We start from the raw sequence: 17,563 nt of genomic DNA, 5'->3' as shown, positions 1-17,563 counted from the left end.
TGCAATATTATGCAAAAATAACTTTTCTTACCTTCTGGTGCCTGCTGATCTGTATTTGGGATCTGCATGCGTCCTGAAAATGTCCACGCGTCCGCCACTGTAGCCCGTGGCAACATCATAGTCGATAAGCTTCTTCTTTTTCTCTATCTTCTTGTTATGGGACATATTTCTAATATGAAGTGGTGTAAAGTTCTTACTTATATCAGTCAGTGAACTCGCCATGAAAGCGCTAAAACATACCGGTGTAGTGAGTTTACATTATTCACCCAAGGAACTTTAGTTATTAGAGGGTCGGACGGTTTTTCACGGGACACATTTCCGATGTTGTTGTTTCCGGATGAGGAGATGCTGCTCCATTTTTGATTGAAGTAAAGTCTGAATGTCATTAAAACAGTTAGCTCCATCTTTTGACACTTCTTCCACTCCCGTCCTTGCACGCTACACCGCTACAACAAAGATGACGGGGAGAAGACGCTGTCGAAGGTGAACCACGTAAATAAAACCGCCCACAAAACGGCGCATCCTGAAGCGACTGTCAGAAAGCGACTTGAAGATGATCTGTAAAACATCATCTATGCAACATTTTGACCAAAGAACCATCATTACATGTTATGTAGACCACAAGATAGTGTTTTACATTTAGAAAAAAATCATAATAATATGACACCTTTAATGCGTCTTATAATCCAGTGCACCTTTTGTATGAAAATAGACCTGAATAGACCCGCTCATCGGCAGTGTGCCTTATAATCCGGTGCGCCCTATGGTCTGGAAAATACAGTAAGTCGTCCAGCAGCTATAAAATTATAAAAGAATATACAGTATGTATGTTGAATATGATATAACTAATGTTTTTATTTTTGACAGTCCATAAATGTTGACAAGAATACGTAGGATGGAGCTGCGGCAAAATCGTGGTTCATTCTATTTCCAATTCTTAAATGCAAATAAATATAAAAAATCCGGACCATTTTTTAAATTTTCATTTCTGAAACAAAAGTTGGACAACTATTTAATGACACATGAACGCCTGTTGAACAAAGATGTTAGCGTTATGCTAAAAACATGATAAACACAAAGGAAAAGCTAAAATACAGCTGATAAACACGCATTTTTGCATTTTGTATGAATTTTTTTATTGATTTTTGTGTTTATCTGGAAAAATAAAATAAAAACATCACAAAATCCAATTTTATGGCAATATTTTAATGAAAATCCACACTTTTTTGTTTGTTTTCAAATCTGCCATGTATAATAAAAATCGAAAAACGGCCCTAATTTTATTTTTTGATTTGCGTTTCAGTGTTGGAAATAGAATGAACGGAAGGTACACGGACCAATCGTCTCCTTTCTCACAGCTATTTCTGCACAAATGCCAGTTTGCACGTCCTTTCTGGACCAGCTAAATATAGACGCAACACAGTGGCTCCAGAATAATTTCAGTCCTGAAAAAAATCTCATTTTGTGTGCTCAACAATTATATTTGCATCTTGTCCTCCTACTATCGTGGTTTTTCCGATGATAGATTCTGCATGTTCATGAAGACAGACGTGCTAAATGGATTGCACGCGTTATTTTGCACACTTAAGAGATGCAATCTTCTGCGCACAGGTTTAGTAGATCAACAAGTTTGCACGAGTTTCAGGACACAAAAACCTTTAGTACATCGGACTTAATATCTATTTAAATGTGTGGGACACCTGTTGGAGTCCATAGACGTGAGAAAGGTAAACAACAGAGCAAAAAAGTTTAAGATCAGACTAAGTCCGATGAAATGCTTTCTATGCAGTAAAGAATGGAGGAGGAGGAAAGCAAAGTTGGGGGAAAAAGTTTTTTTTGGAGAAGTGGGGGATCAGTGGCAGCACGTGTAGAAAGGAGTGGTCTATAGGACTGAGGAGGGTGGGGTGGGCCTGGCAGACAGAACGGGAGGGAAAACGTTCTCATATTTCAATCTCACAGGGGGTAAAAAGGGGCCGGCCTAATATTTGGGGAATATACGAAGATTCATTGAAGGCAACATAAAACTACCGCTTCTGGCCCTCAAAGCGGCCGGTGCTGAGTTCTGTGCTGCAGGTCCGAGTCCTGCTGCCTTGCCGGATTTGCCCACCTTGTTGCTGTTTGACCTGTCGAATGGTCCGGCTTTGACACACACACACACACATTGATACTAAACACTGAGCTCCCTGAGCTCCCTGCACAGTCCCTCTTTTTCCCCCCAGGACCTCTGCATGTCTAATATTTAGACATGTTCAGCTACCTGGATTCAAGGACTCTACTGCTACTTGCAGCCACCCAGGTCTGCCTTTTAGCCCTGGTTAGATGTCAGGAGGACGGCAACCGTGAGTACTTCTTCTTCTATGCTGTCACCCTTTATCATTTTTACTGCAAGGATGTGCAACGTCAAGCACTGATTGTCACAGTCAATTGGGGACTGAACACAGGTGTGTGTGTGTGTGTGTGTGTGTATATCACAATGTTTGTTTACACAGTTTCTTACGGAGTGGGGACCTCATTCTGTTAATCCTGCTATCCAAAATGTAAACTTTCTAAAATGATTAAAACTATTGTAAACATGCCTGGGAAGTTTTACCTTTGGCCCATAACACACACATTTTTGGTCGACAGGGGTCTCAAACCCGCGGCCAGTGGGTCATTTGAAGCCCACAATTTTTGGCCCATGTATATATATATATATATATATATATATTATGCCACTCTTGAATCCCATTAGAAAGAACAATACCTACAGTAACGGCACAAACACTAAAATGGCAGCACAACAAACACAAATCGGGCAACACAAAAAGCAACTTCATATAAGCAAGCGGAAGTGTGTGGAATCCAACCGTGTGAAGCTATAGTATTTTTACATTCAATTTTACATTTATAGTGATAAAGGTCATTATAGCTGCTGGTACAAGTAGTTAACAGGTTCAGTCAGCCTAACCCTGACTCCACCTCTATCACCAGTTAAATTGAGTTTGAAAAGTGACGGTGCATTCAGGTAACTTTGCAAAGCTGGAGCCACAACGTTTGTTTTTTTTTTTTCAAAAATTCCAACTCGAACATCCCCTGTGGGTGCTTTATGAGCACTGACAGGTTGTCTTTTTAACTGTAAATTCACTAATATGGAGGCTGAAGGACGGTGCGGGGGGGTGGGGGGGGGGGGTGGCATAACAAAAAAATGAAAGGTGGTCCTTTTGGTGAAAAGTCTTCACATTCCTTTGCTGTCAGAGGGCAGCCAGGCAAATCCCAGCTTGTCTCTGTGGCGGTAAAATGTATTAATATGCATGACAAATGTTCATTTTTCAACGACATCCCCTGATCTGGACCCTCATCCAGGAAAGGAAAAACTCGAAAGCCCGAATTGGGAAAATAATGAAACCTTTGGAAGGGCCGGGGGACTGGCTGCAATGGATGCAGAGTGGGTGTAATTATTAAATTGTTACATTTATAGATAATGTGAAAGCCCTGTCTATCGGAGGGTAGTAGGGGGATCTTCTTCTATTTAGACAAGTCGGCAACGCAGAGACGTCACCAATCGATGCACAGAAGAGTGGCCGCACCCCCGGGTCACGACTTGGAACAGCTAGCGCTTCTTCCAGTCTGCTACTTCTCCAGAGATTAGCCGTGACCACCTGGTATCCTCTCCATGCAGGAGAGGGAGGGGGGAGGGAACAGAGCAGAAAAGTGGCAGGTCAACTGGTCTAAACAGGAGCTGTCCAAAAGCTAGAGTATGTAAATGAGTTTTAAGGTGGAACTCTAATGCTTTTGAGGTAGCATCTCTAAATATTGCCGGTAGGGCATTCCAGAGTACTGGAGCTCGAATAGAAAATGCTCTAGAGGTCTAGGATCTAGACTCTTTTTGGGCTCTGGCAAGCACTAATAAGCCGTCGTTCTTAGAACGCAGATTTCGGGACGGAACATACGCTCAATACAAGCAGCAGAATGAGCGTTTAGTATGTTGTATGTTAATAACAAAACCTTAAAAACGCAACTAAGGTGTTCTGGGAGTCAGTGGCAATGGGCCAGTTTGGTGTAATACAGACCCGGGCAAATTAGGGCCCGTTGAGCTTTTCAATTTGGCCCGACGGACATTCCCAAATAATTTTTTTAGATATTTAAGATGGAAACTGGAGCTGCCATTATCATAATGGCAGAGATGTTTTCAAATGACCGCAAATCTTGAACTGTACAAAATATTTCAATGGTTGGAATCTGCGCTTTTGCATGATTTACTAGTTACTATGGTAATCTAATTAGCTACTATTGTAATCTAAGTCACAGCAGGAACCAAGCAGTGTGGGTGGGGAGCGTTTCCACAGACTGTTTCCAGAGCCTGAAATGCGGGTGTCAGGGACAGACGCGGAAGGAGATTTTTCCAAAAAAGTGCTAAAGCTTAGTGATACATCAGCTATATCAGATCGTAGGTGGGGTTTTTTTTGTTACCCTTCGTGTTCATATTTCACTGTGTGTGTTACGTTTTTGTTGCGTTTCGCTAGATTGTAAAATATGTCGATGGAGAGGGGGTGCGACGTTCATATGTTGTCAATATTCAGTGTTTTATCGTTCGTAGTTAATATTGTAAATCCCACATTCTTTATTTTCATGTACATTCTGGGTGTCTCATTCAGTAAAAAAAAGTAAAATTCCATTATAAATAAAATTCCATTCCGTTTTTTTTGAAATGGTCGAAGTTTTTAGCATTCAATCAGACATTATTGTGAGGTTTTGTATGAGTGTTCCTAAAAATTAGATATAAAGGCTCCCAGACACATTTTTTTCTCTAAATTTGCCCCCCCCTCCCCAGTCAAAATAATTGCCCAGGCCTGGTGTAATATGATCCTATTTCTAGTTCTGGTCAAAAGTCTAGCAGTCACTTTTTGTACTAATTGCAATCTTTTTTTTTTTGGCAAATTCATTGTTCCTAAAAGCTGATTTTTTTTCATTGGGAAGCCAAAAAAACAAACACATGGTGTTTGAGTTAAGTTAAAAGTACGCTTTCCATTGCTGCAATGATGACTACCTGACAGGACAATATTCTAACTGACGGCAGGGGTTCATCAAATAAAACCACATGAGTGGCACTGTTGGATTACCCTGTCCAAAAAGGGTATAAAAGTGGTCTGGTGCTCACTTAAGACCCTTCTTGGAACCTCCTATACACAAAAGGCCCTGAATGCTGAAATCTAAGCAGGCAGATGGAAAACAGAGTTCTGGTCCTCATGATGCACCTGGGAACACTTTATGGCTTTCTTTCTTTTTTTCTTTTTTTCTTTTTTTTTTTTTTTGCACTCGTCTGCTGAGTAAAGCTGCCAACATGTGAGAGACGAGTCTTATTAGTCTACTGTCAGTTACGGTCACGTGACCACTTCCCCACCCACCTGGCATGCGGCGCCCAGGTGGGCTCCCAGAATGCACCTTGTGTTTGGGCACAAGTCAATGAATTGGTCGCTCTGTCCTTCGAGCCTCCAGAAAGACCCTCATTCATGGCACCCAGAGGACGCTTTCAGGTCACCCGAGCGGCCTTCCGGAAGATAAACATGGCTACTGTACCTGAAAAGTGCATCTCTTGTCAGTATGTCTGGAAAAATAGACGCCAATAAGATAGTTTTTTTTCATGTACAGTAGCTGCATTGAATGAGGCCGCACCCACCAACGTGGAGCTCAGAATGCCAAGTCTGTCTCTTCAATGAATATAAATCAGCCAAACTGTATACATTTGTGGGCTCCAGCGCTTGTGAAGTTACACTGCCACCTTGTGGTCACTGTTGAGGTTGCATGCTCCAATTTGCCAACCACTGTAAAGAAGTTATTTGTAGCTGCCCGCAAAAAATTAATTATACTATGGACAAATGTTGATTTTTGGTGTGTGTGTGTGTGTGTGTGTGTGTGTGTGTGTGTGTGTGTGTGTGTGTGTGTGTGTGTGTGTGTGTGTGTGTGTGTTTTAACAATAAACCAAAAAAGACAAATTAATATTGTCAATATTATGATTTTCCTATTATATTATCTTTATAATATTGAATTTATTGTCAATTAGAATGCAGTGGTGTCAAACGTACGGCCCGAGGGCCAAATCAGGCCCGCAAACAGGTTTTATCCGGCCCGCGAGAAGAGTTTGCTAGGTATAAAAATTAACCTGAAATTTTGGAATGAAACAGCTGCTCTAAATGCGTCCACTAGATGTCGCAATGGAAATTTGTTGTTTCTTTGTAGATGATGCTACGTATGTACAAAATAAACCACATGATGTTAGTGCATCGGTTGAGGAAAATGATCAAACTACATAAATAACATCCTGTAATTTGATTTTGATATAAAAATGTTTATCTTGATAGACTGATAATTAACACCAATGAGTGGACTGATTAACATTATCACATCATTTATTCAGAAAATATAAATAACAACAAATAAAGAGAATACTATTAACCGCAACATGTAAGTGTAAAAAAAAAAAAAAATGTATGATTTGTACAATTTCAGAATGTGCTTGTTCTATTTTTAAACAAAGAAAACAATCTGAAGTTGTCTTTATTTTTAAGTTATCGTGCCATAATTTTACCAGTCCGGCCCACTTGGGAGTAGATTTTTCTCAATGTGGCCCCCGATCTAAAATGAGTTTTACACCCCTGCTGTAGATTATGGTAAAATATTTCAGTTACCTGTATTATCTGTCAGTGGAAAAACAAATTAAAGTAAAGAATATTTGAGATTTTCATTATTCTTTATTATAGTTGTTTTTTTTAAATGTTATTATTATATTATTTATTAAATCTGATTTATAGTAAATTAAATGCTGTAAATTCTGATAAAACATTTCAGTATCTTGTAGCAGTAAAAATAAAAGGGTAATTCATGTAAAAATATGTTTAAAAAAAAAATATATATATATATATATATATATATATATATATATATATATATATACTCATTAGTATATTATAAATATTTAGAGAAGAATCTGGAACAGGGGTCTGCAACCTTTACCTTTAAAAGAGACTTTGTGTAGCCTCTTCCACTAAAGAAAAATATTAGTAAACTGCAAAAAGTAACACAGCTAATAAACTTTTAAAAGTTGTCATCTTTGTTATTTTTTAGTTTGCAGGAAAATCAATCCATGTCCATATGAAATTTAACTATTTTTCCTTTTTTCTTTTCTTTTTTGGAAAGTACTCATTGTTAGCTGACCCAAGGGGTTGCACACTCAAGAATCTGAACTGAACACACAGTCTCTTTTACTTGCCTTCCTTGCACCCAGGACTCAGCCTTTGCAGGGTTCACGACCTCACAGACAGTCTGAACTTACAGAACTCTTTTTAAAAGTGCAAACTTTTCTCCCTCCGGGAATAAAGAAAATCTGGGGTAACACATCAAGGAGGCAGAAGAGGCTCCAGAGCCGCGTGTTGCAGACCCCTGATCTAGAATGAACCTTCCGGGATCCTGTAGAAGAGTACAAAACTCGTATAAATTTCTGTCATAATGTAAAAAAAAAATCTAGAAAGACAAATGCACATAAAAATATTCAAGATTTTCTTTATCCTGTATTTATATATTTTTTATTATATTAAATGTATAGTAGATTAGAATTCTGTAGATAATAATATAACATAATTTCACTATCATTTAGCTGTAATATTATATAAAATATATACTTAATTAAATGATTGTTAAAAAAAATAAATCTGTATTTTAAATTTTTTGTGGAAAGTGGAAAGACAAATCAACATAAATATATTGGAGATATGCATTATTTTTTATCATTTTACATGTATTTATATATATATTTTTTTAAATACTCCCCTGTCTGTATATATAATGTATATTTATATTTATTATACATATTATATAGGTTTCTAGTTTATATTACAATGCTTTGTCCTGTATAATATGAATAACTGTTATAATGTAAAACTAAATAAAACAATATCGAGACTAATTATTTAAGACGTTTAAAAACATTTTTTTTAAATCAGCAATATGCAATGTAAAACAAAACACGTGCGAGAAAGGTTAAGAAGACCCTAAAGTCTTGTCGAGTCAACTCCACCCAAGACGTGACAATTTTCACAGCAGCAAGAATAGACAAGTTCAATGAACTTAGAACTTTCTAGCAGTAATATGTCCGATACAATTTATTTTTTACAATGAAATGAACTAAACAAACTTCAACCCCATATTTGGACAGCGTATGAAAATGTTTATTTCTGTGATATTTGTGTTTGTTTAGAGCGTGAGGTCCCCTCAGGGGGTTATTCCAGGTAGGAGGTCCAACAAACTCTGAGTTTGAACCTGAAGTCTGAGTTGATTCACCTAAAATGGGAAACTCAAGAGTGTTGGGTTCCAGAAGAGCTCATCTGAGTTGGTTCACTCAAACCTAAGTGATTTGTTAAAGACCACAATACAAGTTGTGATCAATAAAGCTTCTAGAATTCAACATGGCACACGTTAAAAGGTCTGTGGTCTGGTCAGTGTATCGGTGTGGTGACAGAACAATGCTAAAACCCACAGACTCTATTTTGGCGCGTGTGTGTGGCCTCTTTTTTTTTTTTTTGGCACTGTTTGGACGCCATACTTTAATCCATGCCAAGATGAGTGGGGAGACTCCAACTGCTGAGCTCTGTGACAAATTATACTCCAAAAAAAAAATCCCAGATGGGATTTTAAATAAAACCATGAGCAGGTTTTGAGCAAATAAATGCGATGCGGTCGAGTAAAACCTTTAAAAAATGTTCATGTGTGACATTCTGCCAAAAAAGATTGATTTTGTGTCAAATTATTAGTCTTCTTTTAGTTAATTCAAATTATGCAAACAAGCAATTTACTGCAGTGTTCAAGATTTATCACAGTAATTGCGGCGATTAATCTTGATTAATTCATCTTGATCAATCAGAGTAATTTACTTTGATTAATTGTAATTAATCACAATTAAAAAGTGTGATTAAACATATATATATATATATATGTATATATATATATATATATATATAAAATCTTCTTTCGCTCATCCGAAGTTAGGTCGCGGGTGCAGCAGCCAAAGCAGAGAAGCCCAGACTTCCTTCTGCCTTGCCACTTTGTCCAGCTCCTCCTAGGGGATCCCATAGTCTACCCAACGTGTCCTTGGTCTTTCCGGTGGTCTCCTACCAGTTGGACGGATATATATACATTCGTTAGGTCAGGAAAAAACATGGAGGCTATTTCATCCCTACAAGCCTGTTTCGCAGGTTTCCCTGCTCTTCAGGGAAATCCCCTGAAGAGCAGGGAAACTATATTATATATTGTATACTCTATATATTATATTGCCAATTAAGGTTTCCCTGAGCTTCAGGGAAATCCCCTGAAGAGCAGGGAAACCTGTGAAACAGGCTTGTAGGGATGAAATAGCCTCCGTGTTTTTTCCTGACCTAATGAATATTCCGCTCTACCCCGGTATTGAGCACTTTCTAATGGATAAACTACAGTAACCCCTATTCCCTGAAGAGCAGGGAAACTATATTGTATATTGTATACTCTATATATTATATTGCCAATTAAGGTTTCCCTGAGCTTCAGGGAAATCCCCTGAAGAGCAGGGAAACCTGTGAAACAGGCTTGTAGGGATGAAATAGCCTCCGTGTTTTTTCCTGACCTAATGAATATTCCGCTCTACCCCGGTATTGAGCACTTTCTAATGGATAAACTACAGTAACCTCGGCTATATATATATATATATATATATATATATATATATTTTTTTTTTTTTTTTTTTTTTTTTTTTTTTACTTTTTTTTCAGGGGATTTCCCTGAAGACCAGGGAAACCTGCGAAATAGGCTTGTAGGGTTGAAACAGCCTCCATGCTTTTTCCTGACCTAACATAATAATTCATGTAAAAATATGTTTTTAAAAAAAAAATATATATATATATATATATATATATATATATATATATATATATATATATATATATATATATATATATATATATATATAAGATTTTATTCTGACCAGGCACTTTCTGTTCGACAAATTTTCTCATCATAAACATTGTGTACTCAAATTTCAGATATACTTCCTGAAATAAGAATAATCAAAAATGTCAGCTCTTATCGTGATAAAATCAGATCAGATATCAGTTGATGGTTATCACTGATGAAATACCAAATAAATCAGCTTTTTGATGAAAAAATATTTAACATTAAATTATGACCAAGACATATTAAATATCTGACAATCAAGATAAAGAAAATATATTTTTGCTAACAGTTATATTTTCAATCAGGAAAAACTAACAAGTGTGTGTGTTTTTGTTTTTTTTGTTAAATGTATTTTTAAACCCAAACAATGTTAAGCATCTACAATGTTTATTATTCACGTTGATCAGAATTGAGGAGACATAAAAATTCACACAGTAGGTTACCATGGTAACTGCCTCTGTTTGACCTATCTTTCTTTTCGCAGAAACCCCTGAGTTTCCCTCATTACAGGCTTTACATAATTAGAGTTTCCACTTAACCTGCTTCCTGGAATACCCCGCCGCTGTTAGTGTGGGACAAGCGGTAGAAAATGGATGGATGGATGGATGGATGTTAGTGTGACCTTGACACAGTATATATTCATGACATTTAACACTTCTCCCCCTCATCTCACCTCCCACACTGTGCACCGTGTCCCCTCCGCACGGCACAGAGGACGCCTTTAGCTGTACGCAAGACGGCGAGCGCTATAGCGACAAAGACGTGTGGAAGCCCGAGCCGTGTCGCATCTGCGTGTGCGACACGGGGACCGTCCTGTGTGACGAGATTGTCTGCGAGGAGCTCAGACACTGCCCCAAACCTGAAATCCCCTTTGGAGAGTGTTGCCCCATCTGCGCCGCCGACCCATCGACGCCCATTGGTTGTAATTTATTTGCTCTGAATAAATTACCTTGCATGGTCTTTTGCTTTGGGGGTGGAAACAATGACGATACAGGTGGTCCTCGGTCTGGAGTGCGAATCCCATTGTAACTCAGGACCTAAAAATATCGAAGATAAGATACCATAATAAAAAAACTCAGGTTAGACGCTGATTGGGAGAGTAATTGCCAATATGAGACCACTACAGATCTTATCCTTAATGATGGATAAGATAAGTTTTACACTTTTTGAACCAGCCTGACTCAGAGCGGTCGCCCGGAAACCTGAATTAGAAACCACACTTTCTTTTCTTTGACGCACTGCAATCAGATTAATGGGAGACATAATGAAGTGAAAAAAAGTTAACTGATGGTGACGTCGTTACTCAGCGTGGTTTTAATTCCTTTGTTAGTACAATATGAATCATTTATGGGAGAAAACACGAGAACCACCTGTAGAGTTTTGTGTGTCTGCTCTGAAACAAATGCATGATCCAATCAAGCGACAGTGACACATTTGAGCAGATTCCACTACAATGCTTCCCTGGAATATTTACATTCCTAAGGATATTCTCCATAAAGACATATGGGAGTCATTAGGATATACTTCAAGTCAAGGAGACAGGGTTTTACATTGTAATGTATACACATACATATATGCATAAATACATACATATATGTATATTTACACAAACATATATAAATACATACATACATACATATATGTATATATAAACAAACATATATAAATACATACATACATACATATATGTATGTATACACATACATACAGTATATACATACATATATACAGTATACTGTATATATTAGTACAGGCCAAAAATTTGGACACAGCTTCTCATTCAATGTTTTCTTTATTTCCATGACTATTTACATTGTAGATTGTCACATCAAAACTATGAATGAACACATGTGGAGTTATGTACTTAACAAAAAAAAAGGTGAAATAACTATGAAAAACATGTGAAAAACATGTTTCATATTCTAATTTCTCCAAAATAGCCGCCCTTTGCTCCCGTTACTTTTTCGCCCACTCTTGGCATTCTCTCCATGAGCTTCGAGAGGTAGTCCCCTTTAATGGTTTTCACCTCACAGGTGTGCTAGAAGCTCATGGAGAGAATGCCAAGAGTGTGCAAAGCAGGCATCGGAGCAAAGGGTGGCTATTTTGAAGAAACTAGAATATAGAACATGTTTTCAGTTATTTCACCTTTTTTTTTGTTAAGTACATAACTCCACATGTGTTCATTCATAGTTTTGATGTGACAATCTACAATGTAAATAGTCATGAAAATAAAGAAAACACATTGAATGAGAAGGTGTGTCCAAACTTTTGGCCTGTACTATATATATATATATATATATATATATATATATGGTTATAAAGCTGCTGTTGGGGGAGAAAGGTCAATGGGTTAGCATTAGTGGAATCCATAATGTCACTTTTTGCATTGCATGCCTCTTTAATTGACTAAGATGATGTTATATTGCCAATTAAGTGCAGATGAATGTGCTCATTAATGCTATATTTAATTGCATTTAGTCTGTTATATAAGCTCAGTCAGGCTAAAATGCTGTAAGAAGTCAACATGTGCACAGTTAACACAACCTTTACGTGTTGCTTGGCTTCTTATGGGTGGCAGTTTGCCCTTTTCCTCAACTAGAAGGTGACATTTCAGAATTTAGATTCAGGAATATTATGATGATATTGTCTCTGTCCAATAAAAAGCATGTTCGCAAAGAAATACCAGTCAAATGTTTTGAGACAGCTGTACATTTGACCTCAAATATTTATACTTTAGCTGCAATTGTTGTGATTCTTTGTTGTATACATGTGCCTTTATTGGACAGTACCAATATGTACTGCATGTATTAATATTGCAAGAAGAATACAAGTTTTATTTTTTTCAATATTAAGTTATTAATATGTGAAATGTAGTGTTGCTAATATAGTATGCTTGCTTCTGCTTTAAAGCTCTTACAACAAAAAAAAAGATGGCGAGTCAGCAACATCCCAATGGGCCATTTTGGGAGCGAAAAAGTCTATTATTTTCCGAAAAGAGTAGTTCGATTTAAAAATATGGGTTTCCAACTGTTAATCAACATTACCAGGATGTCTTGTGTTGTTTCTGTTGTCTTGTCGGCTAACTCTGTCTTTTGTCTCCGCTCCTCGGCCTGGTCACAGGAACACCTGGATCCAAGGTGAGCTATGATTGAGGACCTTCAACACCTGTACCTGAAACTGTGTCGTAAAGGACATAATGTCATGGCTGTCTTGAGTTTCCAATCATTTCTACGACTCTTATTTTTTTGTGATAGAGTGATTGGAGCACATACTTGTCACAAAAAACATTCATAAAGTTTGGTTCTTTTATGAATTTTTTATGGGTCTACTGAAAATGTGACCAAACTGCTGGGTCAAAAGTATACATACAGCAATGTTAATATTTGCTTACATGTCCCTTGGCAAGTTTCACTGCAATAAGGCGCTTTTGGTAGCCATCCACAAGCTTCTGCTTGAATTTTTGACCACTCCTCTTGACAAAATTGGTGCAGTTCAGCTAAATTTGTTAGTTTTCTGACATGGACTTGTTTCTTCAGCATTGTCCACACGTTTAAGTCAGGACTTTGGGAAGGCCATTTTAAAACCGTCATTCTAGCCTGATTTACTCATTCCTTTACCACTTTTGACGTGTGTTTGGGGGTCATTGTCCTCTTGGAACATCCAACTGCGCCCAAGACCTGATGATTTTAGGTTGTTCTGAAGAATTTGGAGGTAATCCTCCTTTTTCATTGTCCCATTTACTCTCTGTAAAGCACCAGTTCTATTGGCAGCCAAACAGGCCCAGAGCATTGATTGATTGATTGATTGAAACTTTTATTAGTAGATTGCACAGTACAGTACATATTCCATACAATTGACCCCTAAATGGAAACACCCGAATATGTTTTTCAGCTTGTTTAAGTCGGGGTCCACATTAATCAATCCATGGTACAAATATATACTATCAGCATAATACAGTCATCATACAAGTTAATCATCAGAGTATATACATTGAATTATTTACAAACCAGGGTGTGGGGTGTGGAGGGGGTTGGAGGGGGGTTAGGTTAGGTTGCTATTGCATAATACTACCACCACCATGCTTGACGGGAGGCATGGTGTTCCTGGGATTAATGGCCTCACCTTTCCTCCTCCAAACATATTGCTGGGTATTGTGGCCAAACAGCTCAATTTTTGTTTAACCTGACCACAGAACTGTCCTCCAGAAGGTCTTATCTTTGTCCATGTGATGTCAGATGTCATACCAAAAGCGCCTTATTGCAGTGAAACTTGCCAAGGGACATGTAACCAAATATTAACATTGCTGTATGTATACTTTTGACCCAGCAGATTTGGTCACATTTTCAGTAGACCCATAATAAATTCATAAAAGAACCAAACTTCATGAATGTTTTTTGTGACCAACAAGTATGTGCTCCAATCACTCTATCACAAAAAAATAAGAGTTGTAAAAATTATTGGAAACTCAAGACAGCCATGACATTATGTTCTTTACACGTGTATGTAAACTTTTGACCACGACTGTATATGCATGACCATGACAAGCCGATAATTGCAAAATAATCAACAACCAAATATAACATTATTTTCAACAGTATTTAATTGACATCGACAACAACAAGCAATGTATTATTGATTGACTGAGCCTCATACTCTTTAAATGTTTGAATTACATAACTTAAAAACCCCGAACGGGACAAGCGGTAGAAAATGGATGGATGGAAAAACACCAATCATCAATATATTTCTTCCTGCTGTGGCCACTGTAGCATTTATTTACTCAACTACAGAAAGTGCCAGGCATCTTGTGGTAAAACATTATCAGACACAGGGCTTATATTCGGAAAAACTTCAATTTTTTCATCATAGTCAATCAATCAATCAAACTTTATTTATAAATGGCTTTTCATACATAAAAGAACTGCAACGCAAAGTGCTTTACAAAGTTAAAAACATTTACCCAGATGAACCACATCCCCCATTATCACACAGGGACACAGATACCAAACACAAACACACACACAAAACATACACACATATGCAACTATATGGACCAATCATTGCATGGCTGAGTACAGAGGAGACATGTGAGTAAACACTATCACAGGAGCCATCTGCACCAGGAGGTCATCAGTCCATGGCCACCAGGACGCTGACACAAAAGTGCCCCCACAATCTGGGCCAATAACCCCTGAGGCAGATGGCTCATCTGAGGAACGTTGGAAAATAAAAAATAATACAACTTGTAAAATAGTAAGAACCATGAGTAGAGATAAAGAATAAAATACAAGTAAGACATATGAAGATTATTAGAAATAAAAATAATAAATATAAATAAATAAAATCTTGCATAGTATACATCGTTCTTTTTTTAAATTGTTTTAAAATAATTTCTAACAAATAATTCAATGTACGTTATACATTATAATATTGGGGTGCTGAAAAAAAACAAAAAACGATAAACATCCGGATTAAAATTCCCAATTATTCCAATTCTAAATTCATTTATAATTTTCAGGAAAAAAATTTAGTTTTTCAAATTGAAGAAAACATTTTTATAAAGACGAGCTTTTGTAACCTTTATTTTAAAAAGTTTTTTGACTTTTGTTATACAAAATAGCAGATTCCGAAAATCGATTTTTTTATTCCAGAATTTTGTTAAACCAAGAATGGAATCCTCACCGTAAAATCGGAATCAAATCGAATCGTGAGTTGTTGTAAGCGTTTAACCCAGGAATCCGGCCCGCCCGCCAGCGTCCAAAATCCAGCCCGCGGGAAGTCCCAAGTTAAATAAAATATATATATTTTTTTTTTTTTTTTTTTAAATTATTATTTATTATAATCTGTCCTTTCTAATCCATTTTCTACTACTTGTTACTCTTGGTGTCTCCCAGCCACTCAGGCAAATCATATTGTCTAAAAATACATTTTCCCATCGATAATGTGACATCATCGCGCTCGGAGTATATATATATATATACACAGAGGCTATATCATCCCTACAAGCCTGTTTAGCAGATTTTATTATATTATATAAAAACAGGGAAACCTGCGAATACATATATATATATATATATATATATATATATATATATATATATATATATATATATATATATATATATATATATATATATATATATATATATATATTGTTTGACCACACCTGCCATCCATCCATATATGTATATATATATATATATATATATATATATATATATACAATTGTTCAAACCCGATGCGGCCGCTGAGTCATAAAGTTTCTGTAAGATTGAATTTTGTTGACAGGCTTCTTCAGTCAATAAAGGGTCGATCTACGTACATTTTCTGGATACATTAGTTTGGCATCTTCCGTGTCATTGTTGACATTTTCAAATTGCTCCACGTTGCACACAGCCTTACAAATGCCATGCCAGCCTTTGCAGGCGCCATATTTTGTGGTAAAGACATGTGATGTCCGACAATACTGGATGTCAAATATCAGCAGCCAATATTGGCATAAAAATAAGACATCGGATCATGTCTGTATCGTTTTTAGGGGTCTTTTTGCTGACAAAAAATCAGATAAGTTTTGATCAAAATAACCGATCATGCTTAGCGTGAGTGAGAACCTCAGTAGACTTTATTTCCAAGTGTTGCCGTCGGATTGTAAATATCGGTTTTGATGAGTAACGGAAATTAAGTTCTGGACAGTATCGGCACATCGGATAGCTGTAAGAAAGCCAACATTGAGCAATTATAACAAACAGATCGATTAGGACACTAGGACATACATATCTATTAATGTGTCGTCGTGGCTTGTGCAGCCCTTTGAGACACTTGTGATTAAGGGCTATATAAATAAACTTTGATTGATCGATTGATGCACCGGAAGCAAAGCATCTCTTGAAGCAGGGACAGCTTTTTGTGGGAATACACACTACAAGTACAGTTAACAAATGTGCAATTATGGTAGGAGTGTCCTGATCCGATATCAGCAAAAATACTAAACGGTAAAAGGTAAACATGGTAAGTTAAAGGCTTCTAGGAGCTAGCAGCTACAACAGCTAAGCACACAATAGCACACAAGCGTGTTACATATCCTTCATTTAACAGCACATTTGTCGATACAAACAAGTATTAAACACTGTAATTATGGATATTTACATATTACTTACACATACAACGTCTGTGAGGCAGAAGTGTATCAGATAGCATCCGGTAACAAACGTGTCAAAAACAATTACCACTCAATTTCCACCTAAACACAGCATACCATGGGATCTTGATGAATGTTTTGCCTCATTCCCGTGAGAATCCTGCATGTGACTGAAGCATTAAGGAGTGGCCGTTGGATAATTGTCCAGGACTAGCCGCAGTGTGCATAGACAACCACCAGGTAGCATCTGTGAGCAGATAATACTGCATCATCTCTGTCTCTTTCGGACTTATCAGGTCTTTACATCGAGGGAACGCCAGTCTTCACCCATTTTTGACTCACGCTTTAAGTGAGGGATGAGGCAAAAACTAATCCAGACCCACCGTAAATCCATTTCAGACAGTTAATAATAAATAGTAGGTGAGATGGGCTCCAGCGCCCCCCGCGACCCCAAAAGGGACAAGCCGTAGA

General features: G+C 37.2%; 1 protein-coding gene across 2 annotated transcripts in view; it reads left to right on the top strand.

Annotated features, from left to right (window-relative positions):
• Positions 1–2,013: 2,013 nt before the first annotated feature.
• col2a1b (collagen, type II, alpha 1b) overlaps positions 2,014–17,563 on the top strand; it is a 127,080-nt gene continuing 111,530 nt past the window's right edge. Inside the window, exons 1-3 of one of the 2 annotated variants that reach the window (XM_062037770.1) lie at positions 2,015–2,339; positions 10,667–10,873; positions 13,075–13,091. In XM_062037770.1, the coding sequence (XP_061893754.1) occupies positions 2,246–2,339; positions 10,667–10,873; positions 13,075–13,091 (318 nt within the window). In that variant the 5' untranslated portion in view covers positions 2,015–2,245. Of the gene's footprint in view, positions 2,340–10,666; positions 10,874–13,074; positions 13,092–17,563 lie in introns of both variants that reach the window. The other variant, XM_062037771.1, reaches the window with a different exon arrangement.

This window comes from Entelurus aequoreus, linkage group LG26, assembly GCF_033978785.1.
Source record: "Entelurus aequoreus isolate RoL-2023_Sb linkage group LG26, RoL_Eaeq_v1.1, whole genome shotgun sequence".
Taxonomy (NCBI): Eukaryota; Metazoa; Chordata; class Actinopteri; order Syngnathiformes; family Syngnathidae; genus Entelurus; species Entelurus aequoreus.
The sequence above is the reverse complement of the archived record's forward strand: the minus strand, read 5'-3'. Positions and strand labels throughout refer to the sequence as shown.